Source organism: Oncorhynchus gorbuscha, linkage group LG15, assembly GCF_021184085.1.
Source record: "Oncorhynchus gorbuscha isolate QuinsamMale2020 ecotype Even-year linkage group LG15, OgorEven_v1.0, whole genome shotgun sequence".
Classification (NCBI taxonomy): Eukaryota; Metazoa; Chordata; class Actinopteri; order Salmoniformes; family Salmonidae; genus Oncorhynchus; species Oncorhynchus gorbuscha.
Window position 1 is genome coordinate 79,425,971 of NC_060187.1, and position 21,313 is coordinate 79,447,283.

The 21,313-nt window shown below is 43.7% G+C and overlaps 1 protein-coding gene across 2 annotated transcripts; it reads right to left on the bottom strand.

The window, feature by feature from the left end:
• Positions 1 to 6,021: 6,021 nt before the first annotated feature.
• On the bottom strand, positions 6,022 to 17,533 carry LOC123998147 (L-rhamnose-binding lectin CSL2). Of its 2 annotated transcripts, XM_046303104.1 has the most exons (10): positions 17,363 to 17,527; positions 11,250 to 11,352; positions 10,887 to 10,922; positions 9,026 to 9,079; positions 8,810 to 8,945; positions 8,408 to 8,517; positions 8,222 to 8,266; positions 6,703 to 6,841; positions 6,474 to 6,581; positions 6,022 to 6,312 (listed from the first exon to the last, which is right to left on the bottom strand). In XM_046303104.1, exons 2-9 carry the CDS (start codon positions 11,278 to 11,280, stop codon positions 6,476 to 6,478), a joined length of 657 nt encoding a protein of 218 aa, XP_046159060.1. In that variant the 5' UTR covers positions 11,281 to 11,352; positions 17,363 to 17,527; the 3' UTR covers positions 6,022 to 6,312; positions 6,474 to 6,475. The 2 variants fall into 2 exon arrangements, with proteins under 2 accessions (XP_046159060.1, XP_046159061.1); XM_046303105.1 differs by lacking the exon at positions 10,887 to 10,922 and having other exon boundaries at positions 17,363 to 17,533.
• Positions 17,534 to 21,313: the final 3,780 nt, after the last annotated feature.

Genomic DNA, 21,313 nt, shown 5'->3' on the forward strand with positions numbered 1-21,313 from the left:
GCACTGTAGCCTGCTGGCAAGGAAATATAGAACTCCCCAGCATGCTGGCAAATTCCACCAAGCCACGGATGTGCCCCGAGACAACTGCTCAGTCCACAGACACCACACAAAAGAACAAACATTTAACCATGCCCAACATGTCCAAAATTGAAACACGTCGCTAAGCCTATCAGGGGAAAAAGGCTTAAGCTCCGGGTAGCAAGTTCCACTACCCTACACAAATCTCCTACCGAGGTACACAGCCGATTTACTCACCTCCTCAGACTGACTTCCCAACAGAGAGTAGAACAAGTTTCCAGGCTTGGCAAGGCCTGTAAACGAACCATTATACTCTCTCCAACGCAGCACATAAACCAAACAAAAAAGGCAACCAATACTGGGCCGATCACACTCAAACACAATATTCAAACCAAACACGTACCTCCACAGTCTCCCAAACCAATAGTTCAAAGATGCCGGATGAGCCCCCACTTGTCACGAACCGGCTCAAAGCCCGTAACAAAGGGAGAAAACGTGGAGATAAGGAGTAGCAAAATATATATTTATTAACTAAAGCAACTTAGAGGGGATTAATCCAAATCACACAACAACAACAAAAATAAAAACAATAGATATAGTTATAGAGGCTCAAGAAGAAAACATAATAATAATAAAAATAAATAAATTGTCTGATTGTCTATTCAGATAGCAGCCGGTAAGACAGCTAACGGTTAGCAGGCCGCAGATGGGCGTTCAGGTAACGTCGCGACGGAGGAGCCAGCCGGATAACTCCTTCGGGTAGATAACGTCGGCAGTCCAGTTGTGAAGGCCCGGTGGGGCTCCGCGTAGGCAGTAAAACAGGTCCGGATAGGTGACTGCAGCCCAGGAGTGATTGATGGAACTCAGGAGTGATTGACGGAGCTGGCTAGCTCCGGAATAATTGATGTTTGCTCCAGAATCGACGAAAGCCGATAGTCACACGGATAGCAGCTAGCTAGCTGTGAGATCCAGGTATGAATGTCCAGAGAGCAGTTGAAATCGAGGGACATGGAGAGAAAAATTGGTCCGGTATTTTCTGTTCCGAGCCGCGCTGCGCCGTACAAAACTGGCGATAGATTTTCGAGCTAAAGGATAGCTGATGACCACAAACCGTGGTTAGCTGAATACTAACGATTTGCCAGTAAAGAAGCGAACTAGCTTCTGAACTAGCTTCTGATTAGCTTCTGGATTAGCTTCTGGGCTAGCTTCTGGCTAGCTCCTGGCTAGCTTCTGGCTAGTTTCTAGCTAGCTTCTTGGAGTTTCTGGCTAGCTTCTTGGAGGATTACAGATTTGAGGTAAATAATACTTTTTAATGAATATAAATTGGTGAGGCGGGTTGCAGGAGAGTGTTTTGAAGATGAGTTGATGGAAAATAAAAATAAAATGTATGTGAAAAAAATTGTAAATATATATATATATACGGGACACGACAAGACGAGGACAAAAGACGTCTGAACTGCTATGCCATCTTAAGGAGTGTCCAGTCTCCTATCTGGAGGTGTTGAGAAAATTGGAAGGAACGAGTGGTGGGGAATAAGCAATGGTAGTAGAGCCACCAAAACCAGTGAAGGCTTCTCATCAACCAAGGGATAGTAAAATGCTACATGTTAAAAAGGTGGACTTAGTATTATTTATTGCAATGATCATAAACTGTACAGCACAAGCGAAGAAGAAGTCTAACAAAATTGGAGTCATTGGAGTCAGGGTGGTGAGGTCTGCCCAACACATCACCGGGGTCAAACTACCTGCCCTCCAGGCCACCTACAGCACCCGATGTCACAGGAAGACCAAAAAGATCATCAAGGACAACAACCACCCGAGCCACTGCCTTTTCACCCCACTATCATCCAGAAAGAGTTTTTCTGTCTCAAGGCCATCAGACTGTTAAATAGCCATCACTGGCACATTAGAGGCTGCTGCCCTATATACATAGACTTGAAATCACTGGCCACTTCAATAATTGGAATACTAGTCACTTTAATATTGTTTAATATTGTTTAATATTTCTATGTTCTTAATTCCATTCCTTCCACTCCTTACTTTAGATTGTGGGTATTGTTAGATATTACTTGTTAGATTTGACTGCACTGTTGGAGCTAGAAACACAAGCATTTCGCTACATCTGCAATAACATCTGCTAAATGTGTATGTGACAAATTTAATTTGACCTATTGGATTTCGAGGTAATTTTATGAGTCAACTAGTGTTATAACTGGAAGTCTACAGGAACAATTAGCATGCTAGCTGTTCCTGTTCATCCAACTCTGGGGAAGTAAATAAATAGCCTCGTTGCCAAAATCTCAAACTATCCTTTTCGTTTGGAAGAAATTAGTCATTGGGGCTAATTAAAGGGGAGCCTTTTTTGTTGTTGTGGTTATTCTGTAAAATTCGTAGGTGGGACATTTTTCAGTGGTAATTTTCCAGATGGAAAAACAGTTTGTCAACTTAAACGACCAAAACCAGATAGAAAGAATTCAGAAACAATATTGAACTTAATATATTTTGAATAATACCATCTTTGAGAAGGAACAATCCAATGAAAGCTCCACGGTCAGGGCGAATCAGAAGTACAAAAAACAGGCATTCAGGGCACATGCTTCTTGATTGTGTTATGCTTGAGCAGAGGAACACAGCATTAGCCATGGCAGAATGCATAGAATTGCAGGATATTATCTTTAAAACTGCAACAATTTCTCTCTGCTCAATGAGAAAATGTTTAGAATTGCAGAAAATTTGCTTCATAAAAGCAACATTTTCTACTTTACCCTTCTAGCTATATGGCTGTTCAAGTGTATACTTCCTCTTCCAATGAACTGTGGGGAGGTCAAAATATACAGTATGATGGGGATCCCTGGGTTGCCGGTTTGCCTGAGTGCGGGTCCTTGGGCACAAAGTTTGAAAACCCCTGTATAAAATGGTATAGGCTACTTTCAGTCATTAATTTCTTAGTCTCTCTTTCACTCCTCTCTCAAGAGGACCTGAGCCCTAGAAGCATGCCTCAGGACTACCTGGCCTGATGACTCCTGGCTGTCCACCTGGTCGTGCTGCTGCTCCAGTTTCAACTGTTCTGCTTGTGGCATAGCACTTTGTGACATCAGCTGCTGTAAAAAGTGCTTTAGAAATAGATTTTATTGATAAATGTTTCAGGGTTATTTAATCAGCATTTATTGGTATCAATGAATATTACTATAAATAGTTTTTTATGCGATATTGAATTTGGGTTCAGATTTTGTGACTTAGTAAGTAGTCTTGAACTCACCAACATAAATCCTCTGGCTTCAACCTCATGATCAACTCTAAACTTAGATGATCTACTTACCTGGGTGAGTTTTAGTCGGAGTAATGTATGTGTGTGTGGAAGCTACATTGAAATGTTAATAACTTTTTGTATTACCAGTCACATTGCGACTAATGGAGAATGAGCAAATGATTACGTTAATATTCCCTTCTCCTGAGCAATGTAGCTTTCATCGGTTGCACTGTATGCCTCTTTCCTTAATGATTTTAATTTGCTGTCAAAATCACCTCCATTAAGGACATTTACTGGAAGACCCTGATCAGACACAAGACAATGACACAGTGGATGGGAAATCTATTAAGACTTCATTTCTTCATGTTTTTTTACAATACAATTTGAACATGGATCATTACATAAATCAATCAATGATTCAAATGGAAAACAGATTGTATTTTTGCCTTTGGGTTGTCCCCAAACTTTCTGGTGACACAGCGAGAATGAGATTAAGAAGCACTAGACAGTGAAGTCATCAAATTGAAGATTATCCAGGAAGTATATCGGCATTGGAAGTCAAATTGAACTCCCAATGAATGGAGCTGACCAAAACAATGGAAACAGTTGGCTCCGATACTTACGGGTCTCGTTTATGACATCTCCGTCTAATCCCTCTTTCTCTCATTTTTTATTTTTGAACCTTTATTTAACTAGTCGAGTCAGTTAAGTTAATATTCTCCTCACATAAGTCAGGTGATATCAGAAGAGATTTAGGGGAAGAGCTTTCACTGATTCAGATGAACACCCACTTTCACAGTAATTGTCCTCTGTTACAAAATGTTGATTTATCACAGTCTCTAATGTTCTTGGTATACAGTTTCCTTTTGTGAGATGGACATGCATGAAATTGTTTGCCTGTTTACATTGAATAATAATTTACCCTCCAATATCCCTGTGTTTTGGCTTTGTTGGTATACCCCAGGTTTTGTGGAGGGAAGACTGTTGGACAAGCATTCCACATGAAGCCGGTTGAGAGAATCCCAAGAGTGTGCAAAGCTGTCAAGGCAAAGGATGGCTACTTTTGAAGAATCTAAAATGTATTGATGTAATACCATCCAGTGGGGAGGTGTTGGATGAGAGCGAGTGGGAAAAGGATACAAGGTAGTGGTCGGAGACATGAGGAGTTGCAATGAGGTTAGTGGAAGAACAGCATCTAGTAAAGAAGGTGTGTGCGTCTGCCTGCCTTGTGAGTAGGGGGGAATGTGAGAGGGTGAGGTCAAAAGAGGACTTGGTGGAAAGAAGGGAGGGCAGAGAGCCCTGAAAGGACAAAGGTAGACGTGGGAGGAGACAACTTTGGTTACATGATTCCATGTGTGTTATTTCATAGTTTTGATATCTTCACTATTATTCTACAATGTTGAAAATAGTACAAATAAAACCCTTGAGTAGATGTGTCCAACCTTTTGAATGGTACTGTAGATTTGAGCAATAAGGCCTGAGGTGTAGTATATGGCCAATATACCACGGCTAAGGGCTGTTCTTATGTGCGACAGAGCGCCTGAACACAGCCCTTAGCCATGTTATATTGTCCATATCAAACTCCGAGGTGTCTTACTGCTATTATAAACTAATTACCTACGTAGTTATAGCAGTAAAAATAAATGTTTTCATACCAATGGTATACGGTCTGATATACCATGGCTGTCAGCCAATCAGCTTTCAGGGCTCGAACCACCCAGTTTCTAATTTCGTTTTGACTACTGTAAATATGAGCATCCCACTGCTTTTTTTGGTGTGTAGACTGGAAACCATCTTCTTTCATGCTGCAGGTTCCTGGTAAATTCTAACTCAGCTCTGTGTTGGGCGGCCGGCCGTCACAAGACGCGAGATTTCATCTGGAGAGAGAGGGAGAAAGAGGTCAGAGCACAGGGTAGGGCAGTGTGCAACTTAGCAAACGAGGATCGGACAAAATGGTTGACGTCAGTTACATGCTGCTGGGTTGGACACTTTGTTACAGCCGTAATTCAAAATGGATGAAGAAATAAGTCTCACCCATCTACACATTTAATACATTTTTTGCAAATGTATTGAAAATGAAATATAGAAATATCTCATTTAGATAAGTATTCAAACCCCTGAGTCAATACATGTTAGAATAACCTTTGTCAGTGATTACAGCTGTGAACCTTCCCGGGTCTAACAGCACACCTGGACTGTACGAAACTTGTACATTATTTAAATTCAAGCTCTGACAAGATGTATTGTTGTGTGTCGAACTGCTTTGCTTTAGCTTGGCCAGGTGGCAATTGTAAATGAGAACTTGTTCTCAACTTGCCTACCTGGTTAAATCAAGGTTCAAAAAAAAAATGTAAAGTTGGTTGTTGACCATTAGACAGCCATTTAAGTCTTGCCTTATTTTCGAGTCGATTTAAGCCAAAACTAGGTAACTGCAGTGTATATTGTTTTTTAGGTTATTAAAATATGAAGACTTACTCGTGTTTTGTTTGCCCCAAACAAACCATGTATCCAAGACCTTCAAATGTTTTAATCCTTCTTGGTGTAATATCATTTGTGGATTCAAAACAAGTATTTAGTGTGTAAGGACATGTTCCATAATATTGAACAAAAGACCAAGTCTTGTCTTTATGCTGCTTAGTTTAATTCAGACCAACCACCACAGTTCTTAGTCAAAATCAGACCAACCACCTCAGTTCAGAAAATCAACATTGTTTTGAAGAAATACTTTAGTACACAAAATGCAAAGTATTATGTCAGTGTTATTTGAAGAATAGTTTATTTTTGGGGTTAATGTTTAATTTCTCCATGCTTCCTCCTGACCGTGCATTGTTGCAGCACAAGAGGGGCCTCATTATGGTTTTATCACACAAATTATGCCTGATGAAATACACAATCAATGGAGTTTACACATTTTGAATTGACATAGATTTTACACTCAATTGAGACTTCAGAGGAGAGAAGAGAGGAAAGAAATACAAATCCACCCAATGAAGAGGGAGATATCCAAGTGGTCTCTCTGGTCTATGTTCCTCAGAGAAGATCTCCTGCAAGACAAAAACAGTCAGCCCCAGTGTTCTACTTCCCAGTCGTGTGTGTGTGTGTGTGTGTGTGTGTGTGTGTGTGTGTGTGTGTGTGTGTGTGTGTGTGTGTGTGTGTGTGTGTGTGTGTGTGTGTGTGTGTGTTACCGTATGCATGCATGCCTCACATTTAGCCACAGGTGTAAGCCACATCCAGGTACTTGTAGGTTCCTACACAGGGATCTCCATACAGAGAGTTGGACGCCGGGACGTCACACTGGCTCTTCCCATTACACCTGTGTCAACGACAGGTACAGGTTAACACTACAGTCATGTTTCTACAGTCCAGGTTAACACTACAGTCATGCATTTCTACAGGTAGAAGTTAACACTACAGTACACTGCAGGTTTAAGTACCTCTTTGCTACCTTACTGGTGGTTATGGATTGGCTCAGGCAGTTGGTGTTGGCTAGTTGGTTAGTGGGCCGATTAAAGGAACACACTAGCTGGTCACGGCGGCCATAGTTGGCACTGTGGATCTGGATCGTACCTTCATCTGAGGGAAAGGAGGAAGGAGAAAGGGGGATAAGGTAAGGCTGGATGTCTTTGGTGTACAAGTGATGGTAATAAACAGTGTATAATACTGCTCTACGATATCATCATATGAGATGTGACTACACTGTACAGCAGTGTTGACCAGCTTACAACATTCTTATAGAGCAGCATACTACCATGCATCCCACTGCTGGATTGCTTCTGAAACTAAGCAGGGTTGGTCCTGTTGAGTCCCTGGATGTGTGACCAGATGCTGCAGGAGGTGGTGTTGAAGGGCCAGTAGGAGGCACCCTTTGCTCTGGTCTAAAAAAAAATCCCATAGCCCTGTGTAGGGTGCAGTCTTTCTGATGGGACGTTAAACGGGTGTCCTGACTCTCTGGTCACTAAAGAGCCCATGGCACATATTATAAGAGTAGGGGTGTCCTGGCTAAATTCCCAAATCTGTCTCTCATACCATAATGGTCACCTAATCATCCCCAGCTTACAAATGGCTCATTCATCCTCCTCTCCCCTGTAACTTTTCCCCAGGTCATTGCTGTAAATGAGAATGTATTCAGTCAACTTACTTGGTAAAAAAATAGAGCCTCACCACACTCTCGTGGGGCATCGGAGCCTCACCACACTCTCGTGGGGCATCGGAGCCTCACCACACTCTCGTGGGGCATCGGAGCCTCACCACACTCTCGTGGGGCATCGGAGCCTCACCACATTCTAGAGGGGCATCGGAGCCTCACCACATTCTAGAAGGGCATCGGAGCCTCACCACATTCTAGTGGGGCATCGGAGCCTCACCACACTCTCGTGGGGCATCGGAGCCTCACCACATTCTAGAAGGGCATCGGAGCCTCACCACATTCTAGAAGGGCATCGGAGCCTCACCACATTCTAGAAGGGCATCGGAGCCTCACCACATTCTAGAAGGGCATCGGAGCCTCACCACATTCTAGAAGGGCATCGGAGCCTCACCACATTCTAGAAGGGCATCGGAGCCTCACCACATTCTAGAAGGGCATCGGAGCCTCACCACATTCTAGCCTCACCACATTCTAGAAGGGCATCAGAGCCTCACCACATTCTAGAAGGGCATCAGAGCCTCACCACATTCTAGAAGGGCATCAGAGCCTCACCACATTCTAGAAGGGCATCAGAGCCTCACCACATTCTAGAAGGGCATCAGAGCCTCACCACATTCTAGAAGGGCATCAGAGCCTCACCACATTCTAGAAGGGCATCAGAGCCTCACCACATTCTAATAGAGCATCAGAGCCTCACCACATTCTAATAGAGCATCAGAGCCTCACCACATTCTAATAGAGCATCAGAGCCTCACCACATTCTAATAGAGCATCAGAGACATTCTAATAGAGCATCAGAGCCTTACCACATTCTAATAGAGCATCAGAGCCTTCACACGTGATGCTGCGTGCTGCCAAGACAAACAAAGAAACAGGAATTACACACCACACTGGCCACTGCTGGGCAGACATAAATAAAAGACATACATTTTCATAGCAGACATTAGCCTGGTTTTAGTGTTTTGTATTAATATACATAGAAGCAGACTGACTTGCTGGGAGGCAGGTGTAGGTGGTATCCAGGTATTTGTAGATTCCAACACAGGGGTCAGAAGTACGGAAGACTTCAGTGTTCACTTCACACACCTGTTTCCCATTGCACCTGGGGGATATCAGGAGGTAAGATGAGCTATGGCTGGGATTTAATTAAATGTGGTGTCAACAAGCATGCAGCGCTTGACATTTAAAGCAAACATTTGCCGTGTTTACTGTGAACATCAGGAAAATTGGCTTTAAAAAGGCACATTGATACTGCTATGTGCTTTTCAACAACGTGCCTCTGAATCCCAGCCTGTCTTTATCAAATAAACACTGTGTGACTGAGTGTACCACTGAGTGTACCTCTGAGAGGACCTCCAGGGTGCCTGTCTTTATCAAATAAATACTGACTGTACCTGTGTGAGAGGACCTCCAGGGTGCCTGTCTGTGAACACTGTGTGTTGGTCAGCTGGTTGGCAGGTCGTCCTTCTTTGCAGGTGGTTCCGTCAGTCCTTCCATACAGAGCTCTCTCAATGAAGATCACTCCAGAATCTAGCAGGGCAAGAAAAACAATGTAAAGAAACAGACAGCACTATGGAGAGACCATCAGGATAGAATGTGTGTGTTCTTACCACAGATCAGGAACTGGACGTTTTCTCCATTGTCACAGGTGACCACTCTTGTCGCTGAGTGAGAAACAATCACTTATCAACTGAACAAAAAATAAAACTCAACAAATGCGTTGGTCCCATGTTTCATGAGCAGAAATAAAAAATCCCAGACGTGTTCCATATGCAAAACAGCTTATTTCTCTTAAATGTTTTATAAATTTGTTTTTTACATCCCTTTTAGTAAGAATTTCTCCTTTGCCAAGATAATCCAGCCACCTGACAGATGCGTCAAATCAAGAAGCTGATTAAACAGCATGCTCATTACACAGGTACACATACTGGGAACAATAAAATGTGCAGTTTTGTCACAAGACAATACCACATATGTCTCAAGTTGAGGGAGCGTGCAATTGGCATGAATGTCTGCCATAGCGGTAGCCACAAAATTTCATGTTAATTTGTCTACCATAAGCAGCCGCCAACGCTGTTTTAGAGAATTTGGCAATATGTCCAACCGGCCTCACAAACGCAAACCACGTGTACCACCAATTCGGGACGACCACATCCAGCTTCTTCACCTTTGAGATTGTCGGATGTGCCCTCCAACGAAACATCACATGCAAAGCGTCCATTCAGAACCAAGTTTAAATCGTACTACACCGGCTCAGACGCCCGTCGGATGTAGCAGGGCTTGCAAACGTTTACAGACTACAAAAGGAAAGCACAGCCAAGAACTGCCCAGTGACAAGCCTACCAGTTGAGCTAAATTACTTCTATGCTCACGTCGAGGAAAGTAACACTGAAACATGCATGAGCGCATCAGCTGTTCCGGATGACTGATCACACTCGCCGCAGCTGTTGCGAGTAAGACCTTTAAACAGGTCAACATTCAGAAGGCCAGACGGATTACCAGGACAAGTATTCAGAGCATGCGCTGACCAACTGGCAAATGTCTTCACTCACATTTTCAACATGTCCCTGACTGAATCTGTAATACCAACATGTTTCAAGCAGACCACCATAGTGCCCAAGAACACTAACTTAACCTGCCTAAATGACGATTGACCTGGCTGAACACCCTTATCCCAGAAACCCAAGACCCACTCCAAAAAGCATACCACGCCAACAGGTCCAACAGATGATGCAATCTCGATTGCACTCCACACTGCCCTTTCCCACCTGGACAAAAGGAACACCTATGTGAGAATGCTATTCATTGACTACAGCTAAGCATTCAACACCAGAGTGCCCTCAAAGCTCATCACTAAGCTAAGGACCCTGGGACTAAACACCTCCCTCTGCAACTGGATCCTGCTCTTCTTGACAGGCCAACCCAGGTGGTAAGGGAAGCTTACAAAACATCCGCCACACTGATCGTCAACACGTGGGCCCTCGGGGGTGCGTGCTCATTCCCCTCCTCTACTCCCCATTTACTCATGACTGCACGGCCAGGCACGACTCCAACGTCATCATTAAGTTAGCTGATGACAACAGTGGGTGGCCTGATCACCAACAACGACGACACAGCCTGTAGGGAGGTCAGAGACCTGACCGTGTGGTGCAAGGACAACAACCTCTCCCTCAACGTGATCAAGACAAAGGAGATAATTGTGGACTACAGGAAAAGGAGGACCGAGCACTCCCCCATTCTCATCGACGGGGCTGTAGTGGAGCAGGTTGAGAACTTCAAGTTCCTTAGCATCCACATCACCAACAAAGTAACATAGTCCAAACACACCAAGACAGTCAGACTAAAAAGACTTGGCATGGGTCCTCAGATCCTCATAAGTTTCTACAGTTGCACCATCGAGAGCACTGTGACGGGTTGCATAACTGCCTGGTAAAAAGAAAATGATGCACTCACACACAATCACTAACGTACCTGCAGCTGGTAGTGTACAGCAAACTGCAGCCAGCACTGAAACACATCACACAGCTAGTTCAGCTTTTCTAACCTTGGTCAGTCTCATTGCAATTCTTTACAGAAGAGTAGTGAACAGCATATACAGTAAGTATATAAATAATGTACAGTATATAGTATGGTACTGCGTATAGACAGACATGGGACATCACCTAGTCCTCAGATAATACAGGATGCTGTATATTAGACCTGGGTCATACTGTTGATATTGGACTTCAATTACTTTCAATACAAACTGATATAGAAACTTCTGGAAAATACTGGAATGTGTATTTTAAACACCCTCAAATACATATTTTGTTACAAGTCAGTCAGTATACTCACAGGTGAACGCAGTCAGTCTGACAAGGAGCATGATGCTGGGTACAGGTCTGGTAGTAGCTGGTTCAGTTGTAGTAGTAACAAGTAAGATGTTACAGATGGTCACCTGGACAAATACACCTAACATTTATTGATACTTGCAAAGAACAGATCCTTGTTTACAAAGCATCAACCAGGAACACAAAGCACAGCAGATTAGCAGTCAACTCGGCAACACAGAACTAAAATCTCAGGCCAGCTCAAACCACATGTACTGTGTGATGGTGCCGTCCTCCAGTTACGCAATCACCACAGCATGAAGCCCATTTTAGTCATCGTTGGGTTTTATTTTCTCTGGGTGTAAATCTATCTGTGATTATGTCACATAATACAGTTTCAGTAAACAGTTTGGTTAATTCTCCACGGGAGACAATCTAATTATCCAGTGCTTAATTTTAGCCGGCTGGCACCTTCCCGTTTTCGACTTTCGTTGGGAACCTTTTTAGCCAGATTCAGTACCTCTCCCAGAATTTCATTTTTTATCTTCACTTATCCCAATGTGAATATAACGCGAAAGGCGGCCAAAGGAGGTGTTGGCTTTAGGGATGATCAATGAGATACACCTGCTGGAGCGCGTGCTACGGATGGGTGTTGCCATCGTGACCAGTGAACTGAGATAAGGCGGAGCTTTACATAGCATGGACTTGTAGATGACCTGGAGCCAGTGGGTCTGGCGACTAATATGTAGCGAGGGCCAGCCGACTAGAGCATACAAGTCGCAGTGGTGGGTGGTATAAGGTGCTTTAGTGACAAAACGGATGGCACTGTGAGACTGCATCCAGTTTGCTGAGTAGTAATGTATGCCATTTAGCAGACGCTTTTATCCAAAGCGACTTAGTCATGTGTGCATACATTCTACGTATGGTAGTGTTGGAAGCAATTTTGTAGATGACATCGCCGAAGTCGAGGATCGGTAGGATAGACAGTTTTACTAGGGTAAGCTTGGCGGCGTGAGTGAAGGAGGTTTTGTTGCGGAATAGAAAGCCGACTCGATTTGATTTTCGATTGGAGATGTTTGATATGAGTCTGGAAGGAGAGTTTGCAGTCTAGCCAGACACCTAGGTACTTATAGATGTCCACATATTCAAGGTCGGAACCATCCAGGGTGGTGATGCTAGTCGGGCATGCGGGTGCAGGCAGCGATCGGTTGAAAAGCATGCATTTGGTTTTACTAGCGTTTAAGAGCAGTTGGAGGCCATGGAAGGAGTGTTGTATGGCATTTAAGCTCGTTTGGAGGTTAGATACCACAGTGTCCAATGACAGGCGAAAGTATATAGAATGGTGTCTGCGTAGAGGTGGATCAGGAACCGCAGCAAGAGCAACATCATTGATATATACAGAAAAGAGTCGGCCCGAGAATTGAACCCTGTGGCACCGCCATAGAGACTGCCAGAGGACCGGACAGCATGCCCTCCACTGACACACTGAACTCTGTCTGCAAAGTAATTGGTGAACCAGGCAAGGCAGTCATCCGAAAAACCGAGGCTACAGAGTCTGCCGATAAGAATATGGTGATTGACAGAGTCGAAGGCCTTGGCAAGGTCGATGAAGACGGCTGCACAGTACTGTCTTTTATCGATGGCGGTTATGATATCGTTTAGTACCTTGAGTGTGGCAGGTGCCCGTGACCGGCCGGAAACCAGATTGCACAGCGGAGAAACGGTGGGATTGAGATGGTCAGTGACCTGTTTGTTGACTTGGCTTTCGAAGACCTTAGATAAGCACGGCAGGATGGATGTAGGTCTGTAACAGTTTGGGTCCAGGGTGTCTCCCCCTTTGAAGAGGGGATGACTGCGGCAGCTTTCCAATCCTTGGGGATCTCAGATGATATGAAAGAGAGGTTGAACAGGCTGGTAATAGGGGTTGCGACAATGGCGGCGGATAGTTTCTGAAATAGAGGGTCCAGATTGTCAAGCCCAGCTGATTTGTACGGGTCCAGGTTTTGGAGCTCTTTCAGAACATCTGCTATCTGGATTTGGGTAAAGGAGAACCTGGAGAGGCTTGGGTGAGGAGCTGCAGGGGGGCGGAGCTGTTGGCCGAGGTTTGAGTAGCCAGGCGCAAGGCATGGCCGGCCGTTGAGAAATGCTTATTGAAACAAGACATCATGGATTTATCGGTGGTGACAGTGTTACCTAGCCTCAGTGCAGTGGGCAGCTGGGAGGAGGTGCTCTTGTTCTCCATGGACTTCACAGTGTCCCAGAACTTTTGGAGTTGGAGCTACAGGATGCAAACTTCTGCCTGAAGAAGCTGGCCTTAGCTTTCCTGACTGACTCGTGTATTGGTTCCTGACTTGCCTGAACAGTTGCATATCACGGGGACTAGTCCTATTGCAGTCCGCCACAGGATGTTTTTGTGCTGGTCGAGAGCAGTCAGGTCTGGAGTGAACCAAGGGCTGTATCTGTTCTTAGTTCTGCATTTTTTCAACGGAGCATGCTTATCTAAAATGGAGAGGAAGTTACTTTTAAAGAATGACCAGGCATCCTCAACTGACGGGATGAGGTCAATGTCCTTCCAGGATACCCGGGCCAGGTCGATTAGGAAGGACTGCTCACAAAAGTGTTTTAGGGAGCGTTTGACAGTGATGAGGGGTGGTCGTTTGACTGCGGCTCCGTAGCGGATACAGGCAATGAGGCAGTGATGCTGAGATCCTGGTTGAAGACACGGAGGTGTATTTGGAGGGCCAGTTGGTCAGGATGACTATGAGGGTGCCCTTGTTTATAGAGTTAGGGTTGTACCTGGTGGGTTCCTTGATGATTTGTACAGATTGCAGGGCATCTAGCTTAGATTGTAGGACTGCCGGGGTGTTAAGCATATCCCAGTTTAGGTCACCTAACAGAACAAACTCTGAAGCTAGATGGGGGCGATCAATTCACAAATGGTGTCCAGGGCACAGCTGGGAGCTGGGAGGCGGTACAGGCGGCAACAGTGAGAGACTTATTTCTGGAAAGTAATTTTCAAAACAGTAGTTCAACTGTTTGGGTATGGACCTGGAAAGTATGACATTACTTAGCAGGCTATCTCTGCAGTAGACTGCAACTCCCCCCTTTGGCAGTTCTATCTTGACGGAAGATGTTATAGTTGGGTATGGAAATCTGAATTTTTGGTGGCCTTCCTGAGCCAGGATTCAGACACAGCAAGGACATCAGGGTTAGCAGAGTGTGCTAAAGCAGTGAGTAAAATAAACTTAGGGAGGAGGCTTCTGATGTTGACATGCATGAAACCAATGCTTTTTCGATCACAGAAGTCAACAAATGAGGGTGCCTGGGGACATGCATGGCCTGGGTTTACCTCCACATCAACGGAACAGAGAAGGAGTTCTGAGGGGTGCTGCTAAAGGCTATCAAAACTGATCGCCTAAGCGTTGGGGACACCCTCAAAGGAGCAGGTTTTGGTAGAATATATTCAGGGCATAATCAGACAGTATGGTGGGGTGCGGGTACAGGTGCAGGTAAGCCCAGGCCCCGGGTGATGATGAGAGAGGTTGTATCTCTGGACATGCTGGTTGTAATGGGTGAGGCAGTTGTAGTAGTAACATGTGTGGGACAGTGGGACAAAGGAGTTGTCAGGGGTATGAGGATGGAACTAGGGGCTCCATTGTGAACTAAAACAATGATAACTAACCTGAACAACAGTATACAAGGCATATTGACTTTGACAGAGACATACAGCCAGGCATACAGTAATCACAGGTGTTGAATTGGGAGAGCTAGCTAAAACAGTAGGTTAGACAGCTCAGCAATCACAGAACAGCAGGTAAAATGGCGTTCTCAGATAAAACAAACAAGCAGAATGGAGCGTGATTAATGGACAGTCCAGGTTGCATCAGCTATGTGGACAAGAGATCAGTGTCCAGGGGGCAGCGATGGATGGGGCAGGGAAGCTGGACTGGCTAGTGTTATCCAGGTTAAAAGAACTAACAATGACTAAATAGCTTGTAGCTAGTTACCTGGTTAGCTTCTGGGGGTTCTTGAGTGTGTTCTAAAAAATTAAAAACAATAGTGATTCCGTATCACATTGGGTGAGGCAGGTTTCCGGGATGTATAAACAAATTAAAAATCAAAAAGAGATAGAAAGTAAATATGGGTGTTTAGGACGTGGCGATGCAGACGGTTAGCAGGCCTGTGCTAGCAAGCTAACAGTTGGTAGATAGCTAGATAGCTAGTTGTGAAGATTTGAAAAAATTCAGTTTGCGGAGGAATCCGGGGAAGAATCCAGGGGATGCTTAAAGGTCCGTTATGCTCTGGTTAGAGTCTCGTTGCTCGAACTTCCGGGCTGAAGGTTAGCTGATGACCGGTTAGCTGAACCTTTTTAGCATGGCTGGTGGTTATTCTGGTAGCTTCAGTTGAGCTTCAGTTGAGGGGTTTCGAAGTAAATATTTTACTTTAGGAAAAATAGCTACATTGGGTGAGGCGGGTTTGCAGGAGAGTATTTGGAAGCTTAGGTTTAGCAAAAAGTTAAGGAGATATGCGAAGAAAAATATGTAAAAGAACGAAAAATAAACTATATATACAGGGGACACGACACGACAGGACGACTTACTGCTACGCCATCTTATCAAAGTTAATTTGAGTTGCCTCATTGGCAATTCTTCCATACAGGCCATTCCCAATATTTCAAATACAAGCACAGGAAAAGACAGGTTGGCAACCAAAATATATTTGATCAGCTTCCAAATATTGTTGTACAATGTAAAAACGAGAGAGGTGGTCTTTTGGCAGGAACATGTCAGACATCTCCGGTGAGATTACTGCCCATCATTGGGTGAGTCAGTGACACTGGTAACTATTTTCAGTGTCACTGACTTGCCGAATGATGCAGTACTCTCGCCCGGGGATGTCCGACATGTGCCAAAACACCATCTCTAGACTAACTTCGTCCTCATATTGTAGCCTACAATATATGCATATCCACACACCTAGGCCAAGGCTATTGATGGATTCAAGACAAGGTGGTTTTTATTGAGCTCAGAGTCAGTTTGTCAGTGTCAAAGTAGCCTGTCATTGTGATCATTTGTGCACTATTAAAGATTCTGCCAAAGTCAGTCATGTAAAATTATGCAGAATTGCATTCAATGTATTTATATAAAAGGCCACATTTTTCAGACCCTAGGCTAAAAAAAAGTTACCCCATGTGTGTAGTTCTACTCTATGCCACTATACACATGCACAATCTGTTCTCAGAACATTTTTTATTATTCTATACTTAAATCCATAACACTCCATTTAGTATGATAAATCACATTTCATACGGTATGTATTAATTTGAGAACATCCATCACCCATTTTGTATGAAACATAACAAATTACAATTCATATTATATTACATATTTGCAAAAGTAATCAAATGTTACAATTCTAGGTAGGAGGTAGGCAGCTGACGTCATATAGCTTGATAATGTTAGCTAGGGGTTACGTTTAGGAGCTAAGGGGTTAAGGTTAGCTAAAAGGGTTCACTAAAAGGGTTAAGGGATGTGTTAGCTAACATGCTAAGTAGTTGCAAAGTAGCTAAAAAGTAGCCAGTAGTTGAACATTTGTTATTAGCTAAAGTGTCAATGTTGTTTCAAACTTGTCACCTTTGGGTTGCTAGAAATTTGCCTTATACACCCACCATGCTTACATTTTTGTCTTAAGTAACCACACTGAATCATACTATACTGAGTGTTCCGGATTTACTTTTACTACGTATAGTCTGAGACCAGGCTGCAATGCGATGATATGCATACAATGCTTTATTATAAAAGTGATACTCCTTCATGCGTTCCGGTACCTCAGAATTCCCCAGGTCACCCCCTTCTCGCGCTCACTTTTTGTTCCGGAACCTACCAATTTACCAATTAAGCACTGAATTTAACAAAGTTTTCAAGCGCAGGTCTTCCCATATTCACATAGAGGACGACACCATATGTGATTGAATCGCAAGACAGCATTATATTGGTTTTTCATTTCAATAGTACAATCGCCAGTTACCATAGATTTACATAATTTACGCCATTTGCTATGTCCTTTGTTGTTTCTTTATTGGACCAATTACACGTGTACACTTTGTTTCAAGTTGTTTGTATTGTTTGCTTATCTCACCCTGAGCTGGCTTGTTTCTCCTGCGTCTCTGAAAGGAGCGTGCTCAGGTATTAATGATTATATATCCTATAGCAGACGTCCCCAATTACATTCAGCCGTGGGACGATTTTGCTTTTCGGGAATTCTATTAATGCCCCTGGCCTGCGCCCCGGGTGAACCCGGTAAGCGTTGATTGCCTTCGTTTTGAACCAGGCCGCCTCCCGGCATTGAGCTGGGTGCCCCAAATTTGGTCGGATGGAGAATTGTACACACCATGCTTACATCACTGGGCCCGTAATCAACCAATCAAACTTTATTGGTATGGTAATATTTACCTAATTTGTCAAATCCTAAAAGAGGGTCAGCAACCTTTTGTTGTTCAATGAACGGGAGAATTACTGTCGGAACATGGAGGAAACTGGGGTTTTGTTTGACACTACTAGTGAGTGGAGTGAAGCTAATAGTACAGAAAGTGAGAATGAGTGGGTTACAGTGGAGAAGAAAAAGGTAAACAAGAAAAGTAAAGCTATATTGGAAAATAGGGAACCACTAGACTCGTTTTTGGTCCTCGTCAGGGTTAGGGAACCACTAGACTCGTTTTTGGTTCTCGTCAGGGTTTTGGATGAATGCAACTTGGGAAATCCGTTCAATGTCTCCAGGAAAATCTGTAATGTATTGGATAAAGTGTGGAGTCTGTGAGAGTCACAAGAAGTGGTCTTATTTTTGTTTATGTCTGCGGAGCAGAAGAAGCTGTGTGTTGAGCAGTGGCGACCTGGGGCTCTGAGACCAACATTTTTAGCAACAAATGTATACATATTTTTTTTGGGGGGGGCTTGCCTGTTTTGCATGTTATCTTGGCATTAATACGTGTCACATGTCAGTTTGAAACAATGTAAAAATATATATATTGAGTTAATAAAGCTGCATACAATGTTGGGCTGTGGTTAAAACTCAAAGTAGACAGCCCTCGGCTCTTGGGGGAATCCCTGCTGCTTTGTTTGTCTTTGGTCCAAATGATTAGCCAAGCAAGGGAAGTTTGCAACGCAAGCCCCTCAGCCCTCATTTTTTAATGGAGTTTGAGAGTGTACAATTATGTTCACTTCGGAGCCTGAAAAGCCCCATAATTCAATTTGTAAACTTAACCTAAAGTTAAGCCTGAACTTAACCTCAACGTCAATATGGAGTCAAATACAAGTGTAAGTAAAAACGAATGTAATTAAGTTAGAAATTGTGCTACTAATGCACAAACGTCCTTGGGCACAAAGTTTGAAAACCCCTGTATAAAATGGTATAGGCTACTTTCAGTCATTAATTTCTTAGTCTCTCTTTCACTCCTCTCTCAAGAGGACCTGAGTCCTAGAAGCATACCTCAGGACTACCTGGCCTGATGACTCCTGGCTGTCCACCTGGTCGTGCTGCTGCTCCAGTTTCAACTGTTCTGCTTGTGGCATAGCACTTTGTGACATCAGCTGCCGTAAAAAGTGCTTTAGAAATAGATTTTATTGATAAATGTTTCAGGGTTATTTAATCAGCATTTATTGGTATCAATGAATATTACTATAAATAGTTTTTTATGCGATATTGAATTTGGGTTCAGATTTTGTGACTTAGTAAGTAGTCTTGAACTCACCAACATAAATCCTCTGGCTTCAACCTCATGATCAACTCTAAACTTAGATCTACTTACCTGGGTGAGTTTTAGTCGGAGTAATGTATGTGTGTGTGTAAGCTACATTGAAATGTTATTAACTTTTTGTATTACCAGTCACATTGAGCAAATGATTTCGCTAATATTCCCTTCTCCTGAGCAATGTAGCTTTCATCGGTTGCAATTTATGATCCCTTTTCCTTATCAATGATTTTAATTTGCTGTCAAAATCACCTCCATTAAGGACATTTACTGGAAGAACCTGATCAGACACAAGACAATGACACAGTGGATGGGAAATCTATTAAGACTACATTTCTTAATGTTTTTTTACAATACAATTTGAACATGGATCAGTCACATTTTGCCTGATATAAGTTACATAATAAATTAATCAATGATTCAAATGGAAAACAGATTGTATTTTTGCCTTTGGGTTGTCCCCAAACTTTCTGGTTACACAGCTAGAATGAGATTGTAACGGTGCTCCTCCTCTGAAGAGGAGGTGTAGCAGGGATCGGACCAAAATGCAGCGTGGTTATTATGATACATGTTTAATAAAAGATGAACAATACAATAGAGAGAATATAGGAGACGGCACGGGTCAAAATGATTGATTGATGACCGTACGTCATGATGACGTGTACATGTCTGAATATGGGCCTCTGGCCCGTCCCCCCTGTTCATGTGTTCACGTGTTAGAGGGTGTGTGTTATTTTATATCTCTATGGAATGCTTTGAAGGAGTCCTGTTGTTTGATGTCTAGGGGGCTGGATGAACTGGGGAGGGTGGGTGTTGAGTGTTTGAACTTTTGGGACCGTGTATGTCCCCCCCCACCCCCAGTTTTATCTCCCTTATGGTTGTTATCTATGAAGTAGGAATGTCCAGGGTTATGTATCTGGGGCCTAGGCTTTATAAATGTCCAGAACAAGCCATTTTTAAGACCTGAATATTAAACATCTAAAATATGTCTACAAGGGGAATTCTCGGAGTGCTCTGTAGCTCATGTCATGAATCCAAAGCCAAAAGCCTGGAGGATATTTTGCTTGAGGCTCCAGAATGTTTTAAAGGATTTTTGTGTACAAGCGAGGGACATATTTCGTACATATTCAACCCGGAGGAATCTACGGTTAAGATATTCACAGACAGCGTGTCCCAACCCTTTTATCGTGCAGAACCCGAGCCTTTTTCTCCAGCGCTAAGGATGCGAGAATGGCTTAAAATAAGGCTAGCTTTGTGTCAAATGGAACGCGCCCTGAGTGCTTCAAGGCTGCCAGGATATGCGTTGGAAGAACAAGTCTGTGGACGAAATGATCTGATGGCTCTGAGAGTCACTTCCATGGGGTATACCCCGGACTACCCCTACGTCATGATGACGCGTGCAGGTTTAAATATGTGCCCCCGCCCCGGCCCCCCTGTTCGTGTGGTCATGTGTTAGAGGGTGTTTGTTATTTTATATCTATATGTCATGCCTTGAAGTATTCAAGGTGTTTGATGAGTAGGGGGGTCTGGTTGTGTGGGGGTGTTTGAGTGTTTTAACTTTTGGGACCATGTATGTCTCCCCCACCCCCCAGCTTTATCTCCCTTATGTTTGTTATCTGATGAAGGAGGAATGTCTGGGGCTATAGCGCTGGGGCCTCAGCATTATAAATGTCCAGAACAAGGCTTGCGAACCCAGAACCGTAAACCCTATTTTTTAAACATGGATTTTGCGATCAGTGGCAAAGCTGTGATGACTGTAGCATCGGAGGCAGGACCGCGTCTGAAACATCGAGAAAGGGCAAAGTATACAGCCGCAATATACGATGCACCAAAAAAGCGGTTTCTAAACGTGTATAGAACCCAGATACCTCCCGCAACTGCGCTGAAAGATGAAGTGCTGACGTCTAACGGACAGCATTGGGGGTATCTGTTTGATTACTTGGCCTGTAGCGTGAAACTCTATACGTTAGCCGAAGGAGAAGAATATACCGACCAGAAATTAGGAGTGACTTATGAGGTTGAAGACTGGACGGTTTTCGACAGGTTTTGTGTCCCGAACTGAGCCGTATCACCAAGGGTTACAGCTTGTTCACAGGCTACGAGACCCGTTGGGAAGGTACCCCGGACACCTCAGGAAGAGTATTTCACCGGGTGAAAATACAGAGAAAGAATGGACTTCCCTGCGGCTGCGTTGAGTTCTACGTCAGCACAGCGGAAATCCGAAACCAAAACATCCGGGATGGCGGTTCGGACGGGGATTACCGGCTTCGAATGCTTATCCCCTTTAAAAGCTGGCCTTTAATGGAATTGAAGGTTGGAGATGTTGGACGCTCTGTTTGTAC

Excerpts from the sequence above, each read along its gene's own strand:
- LOC123998147 (XM_046303104.1), bottom strand. The coding sequence starts at position 11,280 with ATGCTCCTTGTCAGACTGACTGCGTTCACCT. Across the intron at positions 9,080-10,886 it reads CTGTACACTACCAGCTGCAG|CGACAAGAGTGGTCACCTGT; the intron begins GTACGTTAGTGA and ends TTTCTCACTCAG. Across the intron at positions 8,267-8,407 it reads CTACACCTGCCTCCCAGCAA|CACGCAGCATCACGTGTGAA; the intron begins GTCAGTCTGCTT and ends TTGTCTTGGCAG.